General features: G+C 42.4%; 1 protein-coding gene across 1 annotated transcript; it reads left to right on the top strand.

Moving 5' to 3' along the window:
• The first annotated feature begins 610 nt into the window (after positions 1-610).
• Positions 611-22,119, top strand: LOC311528801 (C-type lectin domain family 12 member B-like). The gene is made up of 7 exons (XM_084644224.1): positions 611-782; positions 7,491-7,589; positions 8,237-8,380; positions 10,029-10,183; positions 10,745-10,860; positions 11,240-11,353; positions 21,822-22,119. The coding sequence occupies exons 1-7, from the start codon at positions 692-694 to the stop codon at positions 21,826-21,828; spliced, it is 726 nt and encodes a 241-aa protein (XP_084500350.1). The 5' UTR covers positions 611-691; the 3' UTR covers positions 21,829-22,119.
• Positions 22,120-24,105: the final 1,986 nt, after the last annotated feature.

Below are 24,105 nucleotides of genomic sequence, written 5' to 3'. Positions count from 1 at the left end.
AGAAAGGAGTCCACGAGAATTAGCTGTATTTTAAAGAAGCCTTATTGAGGGCGCAGGAACAAACCACCCCAATGTGCAGAAAGAATAGCAAATATGACTGGCAACCAGCTTGGCTTAACAGAGCAATCTTCAGTGAGATTAAACACAAAAAAGAAACTTACAAGAAGTGGAAACTTGGACAGATAACTAGGGATGAGTATAAAAATATTGCTCGAGCATGCAGGGGTGTAATCACAAAGGCCAAAGAACAATTGGAGTTGCAGCTAGCAAGGGCAAAAGAACATGACTATGATGCTGTGAAAAGCTTGTATTCATTCCTGCATGTAAGTCCTGAATTTGCAGTTCTCCAGAAACAAGTTACCTCTTTAAAAACCAAAACCACAGAATTTACACAGACAGGACTGTGTTTTCTTCAGCCATTGCAAAGAGAAATAAATGGAGGGCAGATAGGCGAGAAGGGAAGAGGAAGAAAGAGAGAGGGACAATTTCTTGGTCAAAAGGGAACATTTTTCTTTGTGACATCCTCTTATAGGAAGTTCTGGACTGCTCTGTTGCCTCATTTGTATCTACCAATGCACTGAAAAGGAGCCCTCTCTAAAACAGCAGATCTTTTCCCTCACTCAACAGCTGCAGAACCTGAAACGTGCTATAATTTTTTTAGTTGAAATATAAGCTTCCGTCTTCACCAGCTATGACAGAAGAAATAACATATGCGGATCTGGAATTTAATAAATCTTATGCACTGGAAAATATCCCAAAGCCTGACACTCCTGTGGAAAAAGGTACCATCTCTATGGGGCTTTTTAGTTGTGCTTAAAGTAGCTGGGCTGGGAAGTGCTCTAACCTAATCTTAGGCAGAATGGACCAAATTCACTCCTTTAACTCCCTCCTTCTCAGTAGAGTCACACCAGTGGTGAATTTCTCCTGTTTTATTGTGATTACTGCAGAGGCATGCACAGTGCTGTTCAAACCATGGAGGGAGATGTCCCTCCCCATACCATTTTACTATATAGGGACCCACTCCTGCAAACATCAATTGCTGAAAGTAGTACTTACTACCGTGAGTAGTCCTATTGACTTTAATAGGACTACCCATGGGAGTGAGCAGTGTGAAAGGTAGTAAGTGTTTGAGGATCAGGCTCTAGAGTAGAGTCTGACAGTCTTGAGGACATATTGTGCCATCAGTTCATAATGAATTCAGTGGGGATTTCTATAGAATCATCCATGGGATGATGTGGCCCTAGGTTAAGATTTTACAGTTGCCAAATTCTGTTCCATGGGGAAACGAGAATCTTTGTTCTCTTTCATGTAGGACCGACTCCAGGTTGCTTCTTTCTCATGGGAGGTGGTAACATTTGGTGACAAATGATAACTTGCTTTCAGGGTATGGAGCATTTGTGGCATCTCCATGTGAGAGGGTAAACACAGCCAGAGAAGGGGAAAACACTTGAAATTGTCATAGGTCACTTTAAAAAAAATACACCAAGAGCACATTAGTAAGTGTAAGAAAAACATTCCTCAAAAAACAAACCTGATTCATGGAACCTTTTCCTGAAACAATGAATGAGAGATTATTTAAGTAAAACACTCACAAACCTGGTCTTTTGTTTTCTCTGGCTCCCTGACCAGTTCAGACCTCACAGCCCCATCCTGTCCTCTGCAGCAGGATTTGCATTCAGCTAAGGAAACCACAGTCCTCAAGTGAATCAAACTGAAAACCACATTCCCTTTTTTTGCTTAAATTTCTGAGAGCACCAGTTGTGATGCCTTTAGGCTCCAATTTGGGGCTGTACCTCGTTAGGGAAGGTGTTAGGTTATTTTGTCTTTACGTACAGGCTAGTCCTCTGGTATAAATTAGAGCATTCTGAAGGCTGCTCCAACTTGTGTCTGCTGCTAGTGACCATAAGTGGTTATTACAGCAGTTGGGGATCTCCAGAGTTCAGGGAAGCCCTAACTGTGCCTTCTTTTTCAGAGCCACCACTTTACACCAGCCATAGGGAGGGGAGTTGACAGCACAGCTACTGCACTGATATGATCCTCCTGGGCCAGCTTTGTCACTGTGTCCCAAGGGTGCTGTGCATAGGGGTCACAGCTAGGGTGACCAGATGCCCCGATTTTATCAGGATTGTCCCGATTATTAGGGGTTTTGTCTTAGATAGGACTTTATTACACCCCCCGCCCACCCCCATTTCCCCTCTCCTCTTCCCAATTTTTCACACTTGCTATCTGGTCACCTTAGTCACAGCACAGGGAAGGATCTGGGGCATCTAAGTATTGTTAAGTGCCCAGAACCTAGGCTGGAAAGAGAAAGAGAAAGAAAAAGAAATCCTGTTTCTGATACTGACCAATGTCAAAAGCTTTAAAGGAAGATTTAATAATCTGACTCCTGGAAGATGTTGTAAGCAGGCACACAGATCTTTCAGTGCTCTCTGGACACACGCTGGCTGCAGCCAGCTTCTTTGCAGCAACTTTTGAGGATGGCTTTGCAACTCTTTGGGTTTGTTCCCTCATTCCCGACCCAGCCTCCTCTGAGATTTAAAGTGAACTTCCTTCTCTTCAGCGTGCCCAGGAAAAGCAGTCCAACACCTAACATAACCAATTCCAGAAACTTGACTGTCTTTCAGGCAGTCATTGAATTCAGTGGAGTTAATCTTGATTTGCACCAGTGCAGTGGGAGGAGAAGCGGAGCCATAGGTATCTTTAATATAAGCAATGTTTATTTTGCCTTGGATAGAGAGTAAAAAGAAAAATGGCAAAAGTAAACAAAAGGTGCCATATCCTCAGCTGTGCCAAAGCTCCATTTAGTGCAGCTAAGGGGGAAGCAGATAAAAGGGAGTTTACACCACCTTTGCTAATCATGAGGCCAACTGGGGCTGTATGATGGGGCTTAACCCCCATCATCTGCAAGGTAAGGGAAAGTACCCCCAATTACTCAGCTCCACACCTGAGGGTGATTAACTAGTTGCCTACTAGCCAGAGTAGGTGAAGCTAGGCCTTATAAGTAGATTGAGGGAGCTCACTTAGGGGAAGAGAGTGGCGAGGAGGCAGGTCTCTCTGGCAGAGAGAAGTGATGGGATAAGATTTAACAGACAGGGTACAATGGCAGAAGAACAATACAGAGGCAGGTTAGGCACCTGCAAGAAAAGCCCTGTGCAAAGGCAAACAAGGGAACTACAGAGAAGTTGAGAGAAGCAGAAGGACTATTAGTTTAAGGATCTGTTTGACGTTGTTTGTGCTACTCTGGAAGAAGCTGAACTCTTATGTGACCTGGCTAGAGGGCTGAGCTACAGAAGACCCAGACAGGGGGTAGGGAGAATACATTGGCTGGGACTGGCCATTGTAGCCAAATAAGTAGTCACCAGAGGTGGTATGAGAGTCATAGAGCTCTGCAATGCTGCATCTAGGCATCAGGTGTGCCCTAGAGACGAAGACACACACTTACAGGCTGACCCCTCCCTCAGCATAATTTAGAGCAGCCTCAGGCCTGGCTGCAACAGTGTCCATGGGGCTCCTTCACAAGTGATGGTCACTGGAGTGCAGGGGCATTCTCACCATGTCGCCTTCCTAGCCATGTCCTAGACACCCGCTTTATGTTATGGCCAGGTGGTATGAAGTTGGCTACTCCAGCTAGGAATTTCCCTATCATGGTGGATTCCCATGTAGATGGCTAAGTAGACTTTCTTCCTGTTTTACATTGCCGGAGCAACATAAAGCAGGCAAACCACGGTGGCAGGGACCTGGTTCAATAAGGAGACTAGAAATACAGCTAGACTAAAAACACACTTGCAGTTAATTTCACGGGATATTGGCTAAGTAAGATGAAAACTGTTATGTTTCAGAAAGTCCTTTTGTTTCTTTCCACTACAGCATGATGCCTTTTTTCAGAGGACCAGCCTCTCTCTGAGAGCATGTGGGTCATGGGCCTGTCTACATTACAAAAACAACCATGTAGGGAGGCCCATTTACAAGACTGTTTAAAACAGCATTCTATTTTGAAGAGAAAATGGGAACTAACCTGGATTTAACAGGGTCTTCTGTCTGTGCTCCAGCCTTGGACTTATGCAAAATGTTAATATGAACTGGGTACACAGTTACTGTCCCATACACACTCCAAATTGGAACTGGATTGTAATTAATTGGGAAGTTAACTCATTTGTAGCTAGAACTGATCAAAACTTGGTGTCGCTATTCTCACTTCAGTAGATCATTTCAATTTACCCCAGCTGAGGATCTGGTTCAAGTGCATATTATCCAATCAAAGAGTTCATAAAATTGAGTTGTAACATCTTGGTTGTCTCCAAAAGGGTTTGAAACCTCCCTACTCCTACTCAAGATTCCCCTGTTTATGATCCCAGGGTTGCATTAGCTCTTTTCGCCACAGAATCACACTGGTAGGTTGTGTTCAGCTGATCATCCGCCACCACTCCCAAACTTTTTTCAGAGTTACTGCTTCCCAGGTCAGAGTCCCTCATCATCAAAGTATGGTCTGCATTCTTTGTTCCCAGATGATACATTTAGCCATATTAAAACACATATTGTTTGCTTGGTGCCCAGTTTACTAAGCTATCGAGATCATTCTGAATCAGTGACCCGCCCTTTTCATTATTTACCACTCCCCAAATTTTTGTATCGTCTGCAAACTTCATCAATGATGATTTTATGTTTTCCTCCAGGTCATTGATAAAAATGCTATATAGTTACATTTTGAGACCTATTTGTTACCTAGTTGTTAATCCATTTAATGTGTGTCATGTTAATGTTATATCATTCTAGTTTTTTTAACAAAATGTCATGCGGCACCGTGTCAAATGCCTTACAGAAGGCAAAGTACATTATATCAATCCTATTATTTTTATCAACCGAACTTGCAATCTCATAAAAAAAATCAAGTTAGTTTGACCAGATCTATTTTCCATAAATGCATGCTGATTTGCATTAATTATATTAATGTCCTTTAGTTCATTATTTATCGAGTTCCATATCAGATACTCCATTATCTTGTCAAGAATTGATGGTAGGCTGATAGGTTTATAATTATCTGGGTCATCCTGTTTACTTTTTTTAAAAGTTGGCATAGCATTAGCTTTCTTCCACTTTTCTGGAACTTCCTCATTACTTCGAGACTTATTGAAAATTAACATTAATGGTCCAGCAAGCTCCTCAGCCAGCTTTTTTAAAACTCTTGAATACAAATTATCTGGACCTGCTGATTTTAAAATGTTCTAACTTTAGTAGCTTGTTTAACAATCTTCAGAGATACAAGTGGAATAGAAAGAGTGCTATCACCACCATATGATGAGACTGCATCATCTGTTTTCTTCCCCAAACACAGAACACAAATATTTATTGAACACTTCTGCCTTTTCTGCATTATTATTGATAATTCTACCATTTCCATCTTGCAATGGACCCATACCATTGTCAGGATTCATTTTGTTCCTCATATATTTAAAAAATTCCTTCTCACTGTCCTTAACTCTGCTGCCACAGATTTCTACTTCCGTCCCATGGCTTCATAGAATCATAGAAGATTAGGGTTGGAAGAGACCTCAGGAGGTCATCTAGTCCAATCCCCTGCTCAAAGCAGGACCAACTCCAAATAAATCATCCCAGCCAGGGTTTTGTCAAGCCGGGCCTTAAAAACCTCTAAGGATGGAGATTCCATCACCTCTCTAGGTAACCCATTCCAGTGCTTCACCACCCTCCTTGTGAAATAGTGTTTCCTGATATCCAACCTAGACCTTCCCCACTGCTACTTGAGACCATTGCTCATTGTTCTGTCATCTGCCACCACTGAGAACAGCCTAGCTCCATCCTCTTTGGAACCCCCCTTTAGGTAATTGAAGTCTGCTATCAAATTCCCCCTCATTCTTCTCTTCTGCAGACTACCTAAGCCCAGTTCCCTCAGCCTCTCCTCGTAAGTCATGTGCCCCAGCCCCCTCATAATTTTCTTTGCCCTCCGCTGGACTCTCTCCAATTTGTCCACATCCTTTCTGTAGTGGGGGGCCCAAAACTGGATGTAATACTTCAGATGTGGCCTCACCAGTGCTGAATAGATGGTGATAATCACTTCCCTCGATCTGCTGGCAATGCTCCTACTAATGCAACCCAATATGCCGTTAGCCTTCTTGGCAACAAGGGCACACTGCTGACTCATATCCAGCCTCTCGTCCACTGTAATCTCCGGGTCCTTTTCTGCAGAACTGCTGCTTAGCTAGTCGGACTCCAGCCTCTAGTAGTGCATGAGATTCTTTCATCCTAAGTGCAGGACTCTGCACTTGTCCTTGTTGAACATCATCAGTTTTCTTTTGGCCCAATCCTCCAATTTAGCTAGGTCACTCTGGACCCTATTCCTACCCTCCAGTGTATCTATTTCTCCCCCCAGCTTAGTGTCATCCATGAACTTGCTGAGGGTGGAATCCATCCCATCATCCAGATCATTAATGAAGATGTTGAACAAAACCAGGCCCAGGACTGACCTGTGGGGCTCTCCACTTGATACAGCTGCCAACTAGACATCGAGCCGTTGATCACTACCTATCGATCCCGATGATCTACCCAGATTTCTATCCACCTTATAATCCATTATCAATTTCCTGCAATTCCTAACTTCTGATTGTGACATACTCAGTGTAGAATCCAGATTAATGAGTAGCTGTTTCGCTCCTGCCCTCTAACCTGGGTTGCCCTTTACAATGCTTTGCTGCTGTACCCTATGGTAAATTCCCTGAGCTGAGTCTTCCCACACAGAGCTGATTGCAGACTCTGTGATTCTACACCTGGGTGTGTCCCCTACCTGTGCGTGTAGCAGGACAGGGTGAGGCAGCCCAGGCTGGTAGAATGAGTGGGCTCAGTGGGACCCCAACACAACAGGTGGCATCTCGGAAGGGGGGTCCAACCCATCACAATCTGAAAAGGCATACTTTGTATAAACCTTATTACAATAGTGTGTAGGGTGTGAACACAGGGATACATTATTTCACAATGATTTATATTCATTACTATCAACTTCCCCTTTATTCCATTTTGTGTGTGTGTGTATATATTATATTTCTTTAATTGTTCAGGGTAAGCTTTTGCTGCCTCTTCATTGACAGATGCAGCTTCACCAGTAGTCTGCACGTTTTTGAGGTTGAAGCAGTTCCTAAAACTGTTAAGCCAACCTTGGCTGGCTTTGAATTCCTTCTCATCAAAAGGCTGTCCCTCTTTGGCGGGAGTTTTGAATAGCACGTAGAGGCTAAGAGCCTTTTCTCACAGCGTGTTGCCTTCGATATAATATTTTACAGCTGCCTTCAATTGTCTTATAATCCAGACTGGTTTTTTAACCAGCACAGCCTTCTTTGTGGGATTGTGACTTTTTGGGCATCTAGAGAAGTGTTAAATGATTCCCAATTTTCATTTCATTTCACACACACACTTAGTGCTTTAAGAGGGTCAATATATATATAAATAATATTACTGGTCTGGACTTTATTCTGCTGTTCCTCCAGGGCTCCCCTCCTCATCCTCCACATGGCGTCTGGCTGCCTTGACTTTCCTCATACTGTGCTTGGCATTGCTGCTAGGGATGTTAGCCCTTGGGATTGTGTGTAAGTATCAATATTTTATTTATTCATTCATTTGGTGCTTGTAAAAGATGCCAGATTGATATCCATCCTTTCTAGTCTGAAGTTGATGATTTAACTGTTTCAAAGGTACAGCGGGGGCAGTGATAATGCAAGTTTCCCAGACACACTCTCACCAATTAATGTACTTTAACCTTGGCCCTGCTCCAGAGTAGTATTAATGCTACAAGTGACAATCTGTGTAGCCCATTCACTCCTTGGCCTCTCTGCTTTAATTGCCAAAGAGAAGCCTTCTTGTGCCAGTTATGGTGGTGGTTTTTGTGCTGTGGAAACCTGTCCCATTAGGAACTGGAGTGACATCCACTAACTCATTTCATACTGTACACTTCTCAGGAGGCATACCTTTTGGTTAATACTGACCTGCATTGGATAGACATTGGTGACAAAAAGGTGAAAGGCTCTGTACCCCATTAACAAACCAGCTCATTTTATATTGTTTTTAGTAGAAAAAAATTACACTAAATCTGTGATGTCACTTCTAATCATTACGACATGAAATGAGGCACAACATTTAAACCAGATGGATGGAATCACTAAAATTAAGAGGAGAGAGACAGGAATAATTTTGATTTGTAAATGGTCAGAATGGAAAATGCTTTTGTGAATTTCAGTTTTTCAGGTTTCCAATAACTTCCAGAAACAAATTGGGAGCCTCATGAGGAACCAGGAAACTCTGCAAACAAATTTTTCAAAAAGAATGCAAGATATGAAAGATCATTTGTGTCTTAAAGGAGAGGAAAATAATGAGAATAATGGTAATTAGGATTGTTATGCAAATGGACTCCTATCCTTTATTCCAGAATAGATAAGGTTGGGCAAAGGTTATACAATTCCCCCATCTGCTTCTCATAACATCCCTATTAAATTAACTCTGCCCTTGCATTGAAAGGGATCACAACTAAGTGTATGCAGTTAGTGGAGAGGTGAGATAAGCGAATTCCTCCTTCATGATCCATTCGATCCTCTTCTTGTGTGTTGAAATTGCTAAGAAAGCAAATAATTAATGTTAGTTATTGTGGTGCTTTTGTGATGTGATGTGACCTACCTCCTAGTAACTGGATTTTTGCTAACCAACTGATTTCACATGGGCCACAGTACAGCATCAGATGGTAACTGTCACCCGAGATGTTGCTTAGTGGTCTGCAGAACAGTGTGGAGGACTAAGGTTCAATTTTCATTCAGTACCTCTGGGACTGGGACAGGATAATGAATTGCAAAAGAAGCAGTATGTTCAGTCAGTGGGGAAGCAAGAGTACTTTGTGTGACTCAGCATTGAGCTAGGCAATGTTTTTTTAGTGAATAGTAAATGTCCAAAGTGGTGAGCAAAATTATTTCTGAATTTGGATAGAATTCCGCCAAATAAAAAATAAGGAAAAAAAATCAACTAACTCAAAATGCTTCATTTTGACATTTTTGAAATGAACCATTTCAACATTTAGTTTCTAAATAAACTTTCATTTTGAAATTGTTTCATTTGACCCACATGAATTTGTTTCAGCGAGAAAGAGTTCTGAACTGATTTGAAACTTACTGAACTTTTTTTTAAAGATTTTTTTCCCCTTCAGATGCTGAGCAACCCTCCTCCCCCCCTCCCCCAGCCACCCAGTTATTTACTTAGCTCTATTCAGCAACGCCCTTATAGTGAATTTGCTATGGAACCTCCAGGGTGGAACTGGGCAGTTGGATATCAAACCAGTAAAAAAATAAGCAGGAGTGAAAATGTCATCAGAGTGTTTGATTGTGGTGCCTAGAACCCTGGAAAAGTGGGGTAAGTTTCCTTTTGGATGAGAAATCTATGACAAAAAGTCTGCGTATTCCCTCAGTGCAATTGCTTGGTTTATACTATATACACCCTGGAACAGAGGTGGTCACAAACAGCATGCAGCAATCCCCGCTTTCAGGAATCTGAGGCAACACACTAATACCTGGTTTCCAGGAGATAGCTCTGCCCCAAGAATGGACTCTAATTACAGAGATTAAGGAAAATGGCAAACTCTCTGGCTGCTTGTAACAGCTCTGTCAAAAAGAACCTCCCTCACAAAACTAACAACATAGTATTTCTTCAACGACTACACACTGCTCATATGCTGACGAACAGAACTTGTAAGATTATGTGTAGCAGCATGACTTGGTGACTTCTGATAATAACTGGGTTTTAAATTTCTCAGCAATGAAAAATCCACCACTCCTCAATGGAGATCAAGTCATACTGTAGCAGAACTGAGACTCAGCAACTCATTTCACACAGGCTAGCGAGATTCTCCAGTTTGGTCCCCGGGAGGATTAGTGTCACATCCATTACAACTCTGCAACTTCTATATGCACTCAAACCTATGGCTTCAGCTCCTGTATTCTCCACTGAACTGCTTAGGATGAGAAATAGAAACAATTTCTCTTTCGTAGGACCCAGTTGTATACTGTGCCCTGCAAGCTGGCAATGGATGGGAGGTGACACCTGCTTCTACATATCAATGCAGAAGAGGTCATGGGAAGAGAGCCAGAGGTTCTGCTCCTTACAGAATTCCACCCTTCTCATGCTAAAACACAGACGTAAGCTGGTATGGTCCCTCTCCCAGTCTAACTTTAATTAATTTCTCAGAAGCCTCTCCAAGATAAATTGCATTTTGGTTACTACAGCTCTGTTGCCTCAGGAACCACAAAGTGTGGAACAGTGCAGAGTACAGTAAATCTGTTGGTCACATTTGGAACTTATTGCCGGTGATATTAGTAAAATAGACACAAGTCTCTCAGATCCTGCTGTAGTTACAAACAATGGGTTTTCTACAGGGGGTACTGCCTTCTGGCTGATTTCAGGAAGAGGGTGGATCAGTGCTTTGTGGATAACATTTGTCCTGGTCTTCTGGGTTCCTTGATGGATTCAAGGGAAGGATTTCCACACTTCCACAGAGTTGGATTCACCATGGTCCTAAAATTTGTGTCTTCATTTACACTGGAATAAAGTGGCCATCAAATGCCAGCATTCTGATCTGGTAGGTATTATACCCATTTTATCCTGGTGTAAATAACAAGACAATGTGCAGGACAATAGGGCACCAGACCCCATATCTCCTATAAGAACTTGGCTTCTTTTGGGAAATAATGTGGTGATTTCCTCACAGAACCATGTACTTCCAAGAGAGAATACACAATATTACTGGATTGGTTTACATAAATCTGGAGAGAACAGCTGGTATTGGACGGATGGCTCAGCTGTTTTGACACAGAAAGTAGATTGGTAAGTTATAAATATTTTGGACCAAATTGAGGCCTGTCCTGGGTGCTTGTGCAAAGGAGACAGATGGTGCCCACTTACTTTCCTGCGCTGTCTGTGTTGTGACTAGAAGCACAGGGGCAATAGCAGCTTCTGTAGGGCTGCTAATCCCTGTCCTGTGTGGGTGAGGAGGGAGTGGGCAAGGAGCAGTGGAGCATTGACACTGACCTCACAATGCACTGGCTGGCAGAGATGAGCTTTCATGTAGAGGAAAGTAATCTGAACCAGTTGTAGGGCACATGCACATTACTTACCCCAGGGAAACTGGCAAATACAGAGTACCCCGAATACATGCACTGAGTGCCAATGTCAAGACATAATGAAATGATGCTTTATTTTCTAGGATTGACTTGTATTCATCCTCTAATTGTGGATACCTATACAGAGAAAAAATTTATAGTTACTACTGCACAGAGAAGTACTTCTGTATCTGTGAGAAAGCAGCTGTCAAACTAAGGTACAGCAACATCAAACGGAAATTGGCTCCATCAGTATGCGATAACATATACTAGTGATTCTGTTTTCTTGTGCATATTTTTGTTTTTCAGACTTCTCACAACTGGGATTCTAATGGGCATTTTATTAGCCACTAAGCCAGAACTTTCTGCTTCTTTTCTCCACAGGTTTCAGTGATGAAAATCAAGAAACATTAACTGGAAAGATTCTTAGAAAGTAACTAGTAAAAATAAGCTACAATCAGCACAAAAGTATTACACCCGATAACTATTGATAACACCCAAAAATCTAGGAATCTAGTTCTGAAATGTGCAACAGGTGCCAAATTGAAACTAGGAACTTCTGGCATATCAATGAACCAGAAAAATTAGAGATAAAGACCTTTTCGGTCACATCTTGTGATTAGAAGCTGTCAAGGTTCTTTCCCCACTCTGAACTCTAGAGTACAGATGTGGGGACCTGCATGAAAGACCCTCTAAGCTTACTCTTAATAGCTTAGGTTAAAAACTTCCCCAAGGTACAAACTTTGCCTTGTCCTTGAACCCTATGCTGCCACCACCAAGTGTGTTAAACAAAGAACAGAGAAAGAGCCCACTTGGAGACGTCTTCCCACAAAATATCCCCCCCCCCAAGCCCTACACTCGGTTTCCTGGAGAAGGCTTGATAAAAATCCTCACCAATTTGTACAGGTGAACACAGACCCAAACCCTTGGATCTTAAGAACAATGAAAAAGCAATCAGCTTCTTAAAAGAAGAATTTTAATTAAAGAAAAAGTAAAAGCATCACCTCTGTAAAATCAGGATGGTAAATACCTTACAGGTTAATCAGATTAAAATCTTAGAGAATCCCTCTAGGCAAAACAGTTACAAAAAGACACAAAAACAGGAATATACATTCCATTCAGCACAGCTATTTTACCAGCGATTAAACAAAAGGAAATCTAACACATTTCTTGCTAGAGTACTCACTAACTTAAGAGTTTCTGAGGCTGCATTCCTGATCTATTCCCGGAAAAAGCATCACACAGACAGACAAACCCTTTGTTCCCCCTGCTCCAGATTTGAAAGTATCTTGTCCTCTCATTGGTCATTTGGGTCAGATGCCAGCAAGGTTATTTTTGCTTCTTAACCCTTTACAGGTAAAAGGGTTCTGCCTCTGGCCAGGAGGGATTTTATAGCCCTGTATACAGAAAGGTGGTTACCCTTCCCTTTATATTTATGACAGAAGCGCATGGTGTGATGCTTCAGAACATTAGATTCTTGAGGGCCGGGATGCACAAAAGGAGTTAGGTGCTGTGACACCGAGCCATACCTAACTTTGAGGTGCCCAGAAAACCACTGCAACTCCTGAAGTCTGAGATAGGCTCCTAGACTCTTATTCAAAATATATCAAGAGACAGGAACCTTGTAATGGGGCTTACAAAAGCCAGCACCCTAGGCAGGGAACCGCCTAAGCTGTTCAATGGGAGATGCTGAGGAGAAGTGTGTGCAAACCCTTCCCTTCTCACAGGGACAGGCATCTACGTCCAGGCTGCAGGGAGGTGCCTAGCCCTGCTGCTCAATCTTAGCTGAAAACCTTAATTATATCCCTCTTCCCCTTACTTCTCTCTTTTCTAGGATGAACAACCCGAATCTTTAGTCTCTCCTGGTATGGAAGCCATTCCGTACCCTTCACCATCTTTGTGCCCTTTGTGACATTCTGGGGTACAATTCAGACTAGTGGATGGCTGTGTCACCTCTGCAGTGTAACCTGGGGTGCCCTTTACAATACCTTGCTGCTGTAGTCTCCAACCTACACAGCTCATAAACAGCCACCAGCATGTAAGTCACTGTGTGTGCTGCAGCCAGCCAGCCACCCCTTGGCTCTCACCAGCTTTGGGTATTCTGCAGTGACCCTGTGATGGGGTCAAGACTCACCGCCGCTGGCGCCTCCCACTGGTTGCTCCGGGAATTAGCTCTGTCCAGTCCTGGAGCACCCTCTTGCCCGTTGTGGGTTCTGCTGCCCTGGGTCCCGCATTGCTCCCCACTTGGCAGCGTTCGCTTCAGGACATTGCCCTCCGGCAGTGCCCACTACTCCAGACTTACCCCCTTCCAGGGAGATTAACAGCAGTTTTTGGGACTCACACCTGCCTCAGTGGACAACCACAACCCAAAGTCAAGCCCCTTACCTCAGGGGCAAGTTGCAGTCTATACTGGCCACTGTCTTCGGTGGCCAGGTGCAGTGTAAGGGAGGGATGGGGCAACCCAGGCCTGCCCACTACTCTGAGTCCTGAGCCAGGGACCCTCTAGTGGCAGCCTCTTTCTGCCCTCCTTTGTTCCCCTCTTGTCCTCCTATTCTTCCCTGGGCCAGTTCCCCTTTGGCCCTGTACACCTTCTCAGCCCTTTGTAGCAGGGTCTGCAGCCTGGCAGGTAATGGGGATGGAGCTCTCTCCTGCTCCCCCGAGCCTGCCCAGCATTGCTCTGTCCAAGATGCTCACTCCCTAGCTCAGGAGCCAGTCCTCCTCCCCTGCTAGTCAGAGAGAAACTGATCCCACCCCTGCTAGGCACCTTTATATAGGACCTAGCTTGGCCCTGATTGGCTGCCTCATAATCTGCCCTGATTGTCTGTCCACAGGCCCTTGCTGATTGGCCGCTGGTCTGTGCAGCCTCTACGGCCTGTTCCAGCCCTTCTCCGGAGGGGCTGGGGCAGCCGCCCCACCGCAGACCCCAACACCTGCCCCCCCGGTCTCAAATTTCCCCCAGAAATATATGTACTGTATTTCCCAGCGCCCTCCTGGACAGTAAAAATATATTAAGTCTTATATATATATTAAGTCTTATATATTAAAATATATTAAGTCTTATATATTAAACTTGGGATGCCGCTTGTTCAGGGAAAGCCCCTGGCAGGCCGGGCCGGTTTGTTTACCTGCCGCGTCTGCAGGTTCGGCCAATTGCAGCTCCCAGTGGCTGTGGTTCATTCCTGCAGGCCAATCGTACCGGCCGCCACTTCCCGCAGCCCCCATTGGCCTGAAGTGGCAAACCGCGGCCAGTGGGAGCCGCGATCGGCTGAACCTGCAGATGCAGCAGGTAAACAAACCGGCTCAGCCCGCCAGGGGCTTTCCCTGAACAAGCGGCACCCCAAGTTTCGGAAACACTGCTTTAAGGGAATAATATGCCATTTTATTATCTTAAATAGTTATCCAAGCACTTCAAGCTAATCACACTGGATTAGAAAAAACTGTCAAACAAGTTTATTAACTACAAAGAGATTGATTTTTTGAAGCAGAAGTAATGAGGCTTAAAAGTCAGAAATGGTTATCAGAAAAATAAACATAAAATGTTTACTAGTGACTAACTTAACAAACTATATTAGATTCAATCAAAATCTCTCAACACATCCTTCCAGCAATGTTACTGACCAAACTCTTCAGGTCAAGACCCCCTCCTCAGAAAGGCTGCTTCCTTTGTCTCTTCCGGGGCTGAGAATGTGATGGGCAGGGAGAGAGCGAGCAGTCCTTTGGGGTGTGTCATAAATATAAAGGGAAGGGTAAACCCCTTTAAAATCCCTCTTGGCCAGAGGAAAAATCCTCTCACCTGTAAAGGGTTAAGAAGCTAAAGGTAACCTGACCAAAATGACCAATGAGGAGACAAGATACTTTCAAAAGCTGGGAGGAGGGAGAAAAACAAAGGGTCTGTGTCTGTTTGTATGATGCTTTGGCCGGGAACAGAACAGGAATGGAGTCTTAGAACTTTTAGTAAGTAATCTAGCTAGGTATGTGTTAGATTATGATTTCTTTAAATGGCTGAGAAAATAGCTGTGCTGTATAGAATGAATATTCCTGTCTGTGTGTCTTTTTTGTAACTTAAGGTTTTGCCTAGAGGGATTCTCTATGTTTTGAATCTAATTACCCTGTAAGGTATCTACCATCCTGATTTTACAGAGGTGATTCCTTTTTACTTCTATTAAAAGTCTTCTTGTAAGAAAACTGAATGCTTTTTCATTGTTCTAAGATCCAAGGGTTTGGGCCTGTGGTCACCTATGCAAATTGGTGAGAATTTTTACCAAACCTTCTCCAGGAAGCGGGGTGCAAGGGTTGGGAGGATTTTGGGGGGAAAGACGTGTCCAAACTACATTTTTTCAGGAACCCAGATAAAGTTTGGTGGTGGCAGTGGAAGTCCAGGGGCAAAAGGGTAAAATTAATTTGTATCTTGGGGAAGTTTTAACCTAAGCTGGTAAAAGTAAGCATAGGGGGTTTTCATGCAGGTCCCCACATCTGTACCCTAGAGTTCAGAGTGAGGAAGGAACCTTGACAGGGTGTTTGTTCCTCCTTTTTATACTTTCAGTCCCCTTCTTGAAAAACATTTCCAGCTGAGACTCAGGAGACAAAGGAAGGATATTTCCTGCTGTTTTTTTTCACCTGTTCGAACTTCCTTTGTCTCCCCTTCCAGTTTGATTGCTCTCTTTCCTGCTTAAATGCAAATTAAGGCTAGCACACAATCCTTCCTTTGTTCAGGACAGACCTAACTTCTGCCTGGGCAAGGCTGCATGGTTTTGAACATGTGTTAATAACAGCCTACAGGGGGAATCTTACAATCTTCCTATACCATGGTACCACACATATTTTACCAGGACAACACTGACCAGCAAATTATGGGTTTTCAGGTAATACCTTACAGGGCGTACTTGTACAAAGATTATTACAATAGTGTGTACAGTGTGAATACAGTGGTGTATTCTGTCAAACCCTTCCCTAAACCTTTTTCAGTTCCACTTAGGGCTGTCAAGTGATTTAAAAATGTAATTTCAATTAATTGCATGATTAAAAATTTAATCATGATTAATTGCACAACTAAACAATAATAGAAAACCATTAAAATATTTTGGATGTTTTCTACATTTTCAAACATATTGATATCAATTACAACACAGAATACCAAGTGTACAGTGTTCACTTTATATTTATTTTTATTACAAATATTTGCACTGTATTTGTAAAAGCAAAATAGTATTTTTCAATTCACCTAATACAAGTACTGTAGTGCAATCTCTTTATCATGAAAGTTGAACTACAAATGTAGAAATATGTACAAAAAATTGCATTAAAAATAAAACAATGTAATATTTAAAAGCCTACAAGTCCACTCAGTCCTATTTCTTGTTCAGCCAATCACTCAGACAAACAAGTTTGGTTACATTTGCATGAGATAATGCTGCCTGCTTCTTGTTTACAACATCCCCTGAAAATGAGAACAGACATTCGCATGGCACTGTCATAACTGATTTTGCAAGATATTTACATGCCAGATGCGCTAAAGATTCATAAGTCCCTTCAAGGCTTCAACCACCATTCCAGGGAACATGCATTCATGCTGATGATGGGTTCTGCTCGATAACGATCCAAAGCAGAGCTGACCGACGCACGTTCATTTTCATTATCTCAGTCAGATGCCACCAGCAGAAGTTTGATTTTCTTTTTTGGTGGTTCAGGTTCTGTAGTTTCCACATTGGAGTGTTGCTCTTTTAAGTCTTCTGAAAGCATGCTCCACACCTCGTCCCTCTCAGATTTTGGAAGGCACTTCAGATTCTTAAATCCTGGCTCAAGTGCTGTAGCTATCTTTAGAAATCTAACATCGGTTCCTTCTTTGCATTTTGTCAAATCTGCAATGAAAGTGTTCTTAAAATGAACATGTGCTGGGTCATCATCCGAGACTGCTATAATATGAAATATACGGCAGAATGCGGGTAAAAAACAGAGCAGGAGACATATAATTTTCCCCCAAGGAGTTCAGTCACAAATTTAATTAACGCATTATTTTTTTAATGAGTGTCATCAGTATGTCCTCTGGAATGGTGGCCAAAGCATGAAGGGGCATACAAATATTGAGCATATCTGGCATGTTAATACCTTGCAATGCTGGCTATAAAAATGCCATGCGAATGCCTGTTCTCAATTTCAGGTGACATTGTAAATAAAAAGCAGGCAGCATTATAGCCCATAAATGGAAACAAACTTGTTTGTCTGAGCGATTGGCTGAACAAGAAGTAGGACTGAGTGGATTTGTAGGTGCTAAAGTTTTACATTGTTTTGTTTTTGAGTGCAGTTATACAACAAAAAAAATCTACTTTTGTAAATTGCACTTTCATGAAAGTGATCACTTTCACTACTTATATGAGGTGAATTGAAAAATACTATTTCTTCTGTTTATCATATTTACAGTGCAAATATTTGTAATAAAAATAATGATATAAAGTGAGCACGGTACACTTTGTATTCTGTGTTGTAACTGAAATGAATATATTTGAAAATGTAGAAAAACATCCAAAATAGTTAATAAATTTCAATTGGTATTCTATTGTTTAAACATGTGATTAAAACTGCTATTAATCACAATTAATTTTTTAAATCAAGCTTAATTTTTTTGAGTTAATTGCATGAGTTAACGGTGATTAATCAAAAGCCCTAGTTCCACAACATTCTTTTTTAAATGGGGAAACCAGAACTGGACACAGAAATCTATGGACTATGGATATATATCAATTTATATAGTGGCATCATGATATATTCTGTCTGATTTTCAATCCCTTTCCTAATAGCTCCTAACATTCTGTTAGCCATTTTTATCACTGCTGAACATTAATATGGAGTTTTGAGAGAACTATCCAGAATGATTCCCAAATCTCCTTCTTGGATGGCAACAGCTCATTCAGACCCCAGTCACAAACTTTTTTGAGATCCCTTTGTAACTCTTCCCAGTCTGCTTTGGACTTAACTCTCTTGAGTAATCTTCTTTTGTCTGTAAATGTTGACACCTCACTGTTTACTCCTTTTTCCAGAACACTCATGAATACTTTGAACAGCATTGGTCACAGTTCAGATCCCTGGGGGACCCCACTATTTACCTCTCTCCATTCTGAAAAGTGACCATTCATTCCTACCCTTTGTCTCCTGTCTTTTAACCAGTTACTGATTCATGAGAGGACCTTGCCAGGATCTCCTCTGGAGCCCTTTTTAAGGACTGGCATTACAGTAGCTACCTTCCAGCCATCTGGTACAGAGACTTCTTTCAGCGACAGTAGTTCTGCAATTTCATATTTTGCATGAACTCACCTGAGGTACCCAATCTGGCATGCACTCCCTGAACACGGTTACCAAATCAGTTCTTGGGGTTGGATGCAATGCATCGAGGTTGCTGAGGGAGTTGGCTGATGTGATTGCAGACCCATTGGCCATTATCTTTGAAAACTTGTGGCGATCAGGGGAGGTCCCAGATGACTGGAAAAAGGCAACTAGAGGGTCCATCTTCAAAAAAGGGAAGAAGGAGAACCTGGGGAACTACAGACCAGCCTTACCTTAGTTCCCAGAAAAATCATGGAACAGGTCCTCAAGGAATCCATTTTGAAGCACTTGGAGAAGAGGAAGGTGATCAGGAACAGTCAACATGGATTTGCCAAGGGCAAGTCATGCCTGACCAACCTGATTGCCTTCGATGATGAGATAACTGGCTCTGTGGATATGGGGAAAGTGGTGGACGTGATCTACCTTGACTTTAGCAAAGCTTTTGATACTGTCTCCCACAGTATTCTAGCCAGCAAGTTAAAGAAGTATGGATTGGATGAATGGACTATAAGGTGGATAGAAAGCTGGCTAGATCATCGGGCTCAGCGCGTACTGATCAATCGGTTGATGTCTAGTTGGCAGCTGGTATCAAGCGGATTGCCCCAGGGGTCGGTCCTGGGGCCGATTTTGTTCAACATCTTCATTAATGATCTGGATGATGGGATGGATTCCACCCTCAGCAAGTTCACGGATGACACTAAGCTGGGGGGAGAGGTAGATATGCTGGAGGGTAGGGGTAGGGTCCAGAGTGACCTAGTCAAATTGGAGTATTGGGCCAAAAGAAATCTGATGAGGTTCAACAAGGATAAATGCAGAATCCTGCACTTAAGATGGAAGAACCCCATGCATTGCTATAGGCTGGGGACCGACTGGCTAAGCAGTAGTTCTGCAGAAAAGGACCTGCGGATTACAGTGGATGAGAAGCTGGATATGAGTCAGCAGTGTGCCCTTGTTGCCAAGAAGGCTAACGGCATATTGGGCTGCATTAGTAGGAGCATTGCCAGCAGATCAAGGGAAGTGATTATCACCCTCTATTCAGCACTGGTGAGGCCACATCTGAAGTATTACATCTGATTTTGGGCCTCCCACTACAGAAAGTATGTGGACAAATTGGAGAGAGTCCAGTGGAGGGCAATGAAAATGATTAGGGGCCTGGGGCACTTGACTTACAAGGAGAGGCTGAGGGAAATGGGCTTCTTTAGTCTGCAGAAGAGGAGAGTGAGGGGGGATTTCATATCAGCCTTCGATTACCTGAAGGGGGGTTCCAAAGAGGATGGAGCTAGGCTGTTCTCAGTGGTGGCAGATGACAGAACAAGGAGCAATGGTCTCAGGTTGCAGTGGTGGAGGTGTAGGTTGGATATTAGGAGAAACTCTTTCTCTAGAAGGGTGGTGAAGCACTGGAATGTGTTACCTAGGGAGGTGTTGAAATCTCTATCGTTAGAGGTTTTTAAGGTCAGGCTTGACAAAGCCCTTGCTGGGATGATTTAGTAGGGGTTGGATCTGCTTTGAGCAGGGGATTGGACTAGATGACCTCCTGAGGTCTCTCCCAACCCTAATCTTATGTGATTCTATGATTCTGTCCCCATCTAGTGCTGGGTAGGCCAGCTAGAGATCGATGAGTCTGCTACAGACTTGGCTAAGAGAGAAGTGTCTTTTACCTCATGCACTAGAAGTTCATACATTTAGCTCAGAGGTCCCAGTTTGAGTTTGCTTTACATTGTTTTTTAGCTCTGGCTGTATCTAGAAACACTGGTTTGTGGTTCAATGACCTAGATGTTGGTGTCTTCACTGCTATCTGGGTGACACATCCCAGATTCCCTCCGGAGGTTCCATCACTATGCAGGGAGCTGGCAGGGCTGTGAGCACTTTACAATCAGGTCTATTGTCCTAGGGTTCAGGGCTTGGCCCTGCCAGGCTCTTCAACAGTTTGGAGAATCATGTTTCACTGAGAGTGACTCGAACAGTTCTTGTGGAGATGGCCCTGTCTAGAAATGGCCATGTGTGTAACTCAAACATGCCACGATGTAGTGAAACAGTGCTTTGTTTCTAGGATCTATATCTACCAACTTGCCAAACACTGTGCATATCTGTTTGTTACCGCATATGTCTATGCTGATCAGAATTGCAAGAGAAAAAAATCTGGATCTGTGAGAAGGCAGCCATCCAGCTGAGGTTAAAGACAATCAATAGTGGGAAGTGTGGTTTATCAGTATGAAATTATTATTTTTCAGCCGTGGGAAGATCCTCTGTTTGCTCTGCATTGTTAGTTTTTTGGTTCTTCAAAGTTTTCAAATGGTGATTTAAATAGGTGTGTAGTCAGTGTCCAAATCAGCGTCTTCATTTGCATTGTTTTTAGGACACCTCTGTTAAAAACTACATTACTTAGGGAACACACATAGGGTGCTATCCACAAAGTCTGTTAATCCAGCTCTGAAATGTGCAATGGATACCAAATTGAAACTTGCAAATCCTGACAAATTATAAAGCTGTTGAACTGAGATATGGAAAGAACTATAGGGTCACATCTTGTTCATCCCCTGGAAGCCCAGTATATGATTGTCTCCCATTGTCTATTTGCCAGAGATTTGTCTATTGCAGATTTAACTCAGGTGATGAGTTTTCAACCATTTTCATTCAGGAGTCTATTCTGCCAAAAATTTCCTGATCACTAACCCTAAACATTTCTATTTCCCTCAGGTTTTTCACACATCTATTAAACCCTCCAACAACCCTAAACACATTCCTCTGACCTTCTGTACATACCTGTAGAAGGTGGCAGTATCCCTACTATTCAGTCATCACTTAGCCAAATTATGCATATGTAGCTCTTTAAGATTCTGGAGGGATTTGAATTATGAAGAATGTTTAAACATTTTGTGAGAAATGAAGATTTAGAAAGTACTCTGATAGGTCATTTTCAGATGATTAGATCTTTAGGTTGCATCTTGTAATACTGTAGGACATAATGAAAGACCCTGTAAATAGAGTGGATAGAAAATCTCTGTAACTCACTGCCTCAGGCTAAAAGAGTTAAATATTGTGGCTGGATTTTAAAACAAGTTGAAAATTTTAAGGTTATCATAATGTTCGCAGTCATGTAATTGGCAAAAAGAATAATAAATGCATTTCTGTGATGAACGTTTCTTGGGGTTACTCCTGAAGCCACTCAGAAATGTCAGGCAATGAAGAAAGTTGCCACTGTCTTATATGATGCTGATTCTGGACTGGAACGTGCACAGTCCCCCGGGGCTCAAGAGGCTGCACTGGCTGCCAGGCTCAATTCAAAGTGTTAGTGTGAGTCTGAAAAGATCATTTTGATTTGGATGCTTTGCACCGTACTGATCAACCCTTTCCTTTGTTTTATTCCAGTGCGTGAGGTAGAGCGTAACATGTGAGCTGACAGTCCCCAGATCCATTCAGCTAGGTTTGCAGGATTCTCACTGAAAGGCTCTCCTCTCTGAAATGTACTGCCTCGCAGATCCAGCCGAGGACTCCTCTGCACAGACATTGCACTGGTGTATCTGGGGCAGAGTCGGCCAATGTGGTGTCTCGCTGTTAAACGTTGGGGTGGGTCTTAAATGTAGATTTTAGTTCAGTTGAATTTTGTACTATTTGTATTGTACTCTTTTTAAAATGTTGCATGCTTTATCTCCTGTGTTATTTTTATACTACTGCATGTGGATCAATCAGTTTAAGGGCCTTTTCTGTATAGTACATGTGCTTTGATCTTTGGTCAGGTGTCATTTAAAAATTTGAATAAAAGTAGTATCTTTTACTTCCAGGGCACCCTCTGTCTGAAGAATAGAAAACTCTTGTGTGTTCTTGTGAAGAGGGAGACCAGTTGGGGTGCACCATGTAACAGGCCCTAGTTTCAGCTGGAGTTGGGTAGTAGCAAGAGACTTTCACCATGGGAGCTTTGATTCCGGATGTCCGCTCCCCCTCCCTAGATCAGACAGAGTAGAGGTCACCCTGGTATGGTCACCAACCCAGGGCTCTTACTAACTGACATGATCTACTCTTGAATACATTTGTTTCTTGATTAAATGAACTTTAACCCAGGGCCCCAATTCTCTTTTCATTAATGTTTACACAAACAAAACAGCAGGATCATAAAAGGAAGAGGAAAGTAACGTGAACAATGCTGAAGAGAAGTGCAGTCCAGCAGTTGCAAACATTGTCATGAATACATTTACACTTTTTGTTAGTGATGACAATTATAATTCTGAAAAAGCCACTTCCAGTAGATATGGGGATCTCAAGGTTTAGGGCATATGCATAACACTCATGCTGTGGCAATTTACACTCCGTGGGTCAAATTTTCAAGGGTTTCTTTGCAACACTTGAGTCTGGAAACCTGATTTCAAAAATAAAGTTAGACTCTGCAGAATCTGAATATACCACAAAGGCCACCAAATACATCAAGTGGGCCAGTTCCAGTCCACGGGCCAGTGTTCAATGTACCTGAACGACAGTACACATCTTCCTCAAATAAACAACAACAGGAAAATACATGCCATGTCACATGAGATGTACTCCATTCCATGCATACATCCTCCTGGCGACTCTAAGCAGCAGAAACTTTGTATTAAAAGTGAGTGTGTCCCAGTACAGGGAATCTTCTGATTGCTGCATTGGTACAAATCAGGTTCTTTGTAGCAAGGAGGGGATTGTGGAGGAGAACAACAATGAATACTCATCCTTACTCTGTCTTTTCTGTAACAACATGGCAGAGTCTTAAAAGGGGGCCATTTTTAGACTCTGGTCTCTGATCTTCCATCCTTGTCTTTTTTGGCTTAAAGTGAGGGGGAATGAAGAAATCCACTCATAAAACTTCTGATGGCTTGTCTAGTATGGTCTTCCCAGGAGAACTGCACTGTACCAATTGGGTATGAAGTACCATTTGTATGTCCAATGTTCATTGTTTATCCAGAAGGCATAGTGTGTGCATGTGGCTTTTGACACCATAACGTTCATTTCCATTCATTCAGTTCTGATTTTCCAGGTATTTTCAGATTACACTGTCTAGCTTGTGGGTAGATGATGCCTTTCATGTGCCTAAATTTTAATTTCATCTCATGTCATTCTGAACAATAAGGTTCTACTGGAAAACCATTTGGTGGAGATTTTCAAAGCAGTCTAGGGAATTTAAAGACATACATTTGAATGGAAGATGTGTAACTAAATCCTCCTAGATCAACATGAAAATCTCAGGTGTTATTATTCTGTACTGAGAGAGATGTGGGTTAAGATGTAATCAGCAAGTCCATTATAATTTATCTTTGCTACACAGGACTAAATTTCCAAAAGCGCAGTTTTACTTTGAAAGGTGAATATAAAAAGACATCTTCTTACGGAATGTACCTGCTTCCTGTGGATATTTAAAGCCATGCTCTTGGCCTTAGGAATAGAAACAAGTTGTTGATTTTTTGTCCTGTTCACGCTGCAGAGACAGACCAGCCCTGGGAAAGGGAGTTGGATTTCATCCCTTTAGAGCAGACATGCACTTTAAAGTATCATGTACCTCCAACTTCCTCATCTTAATATCTGTTTGTATATAAATAACTTCATCATTTCACTTTCCCAGTGACTTCAGTAAAGTTATTGTATGATCACCCAACTAACTAACTAAATAAAATAAACACCACACCCTTAT

This window comes from Lepidochelys olivacea (genome assembly GCF_965140295.1).
Source record: "Lepidochelys olivacea isolate rLepOli2 genome assembly, chromosome: 1".
NCBI classification, from domain to species: Eukaryota; Metazoa; Chordata; order Testudines; family Cheloniidae; genus Lepidochelys; species Lepidochelys olivacea.
The sequence above is the reverse complement of the archived record's forward strand: the minus strand, read 5'-3'. Positions and strand labels throughout refer to the sequence as shown.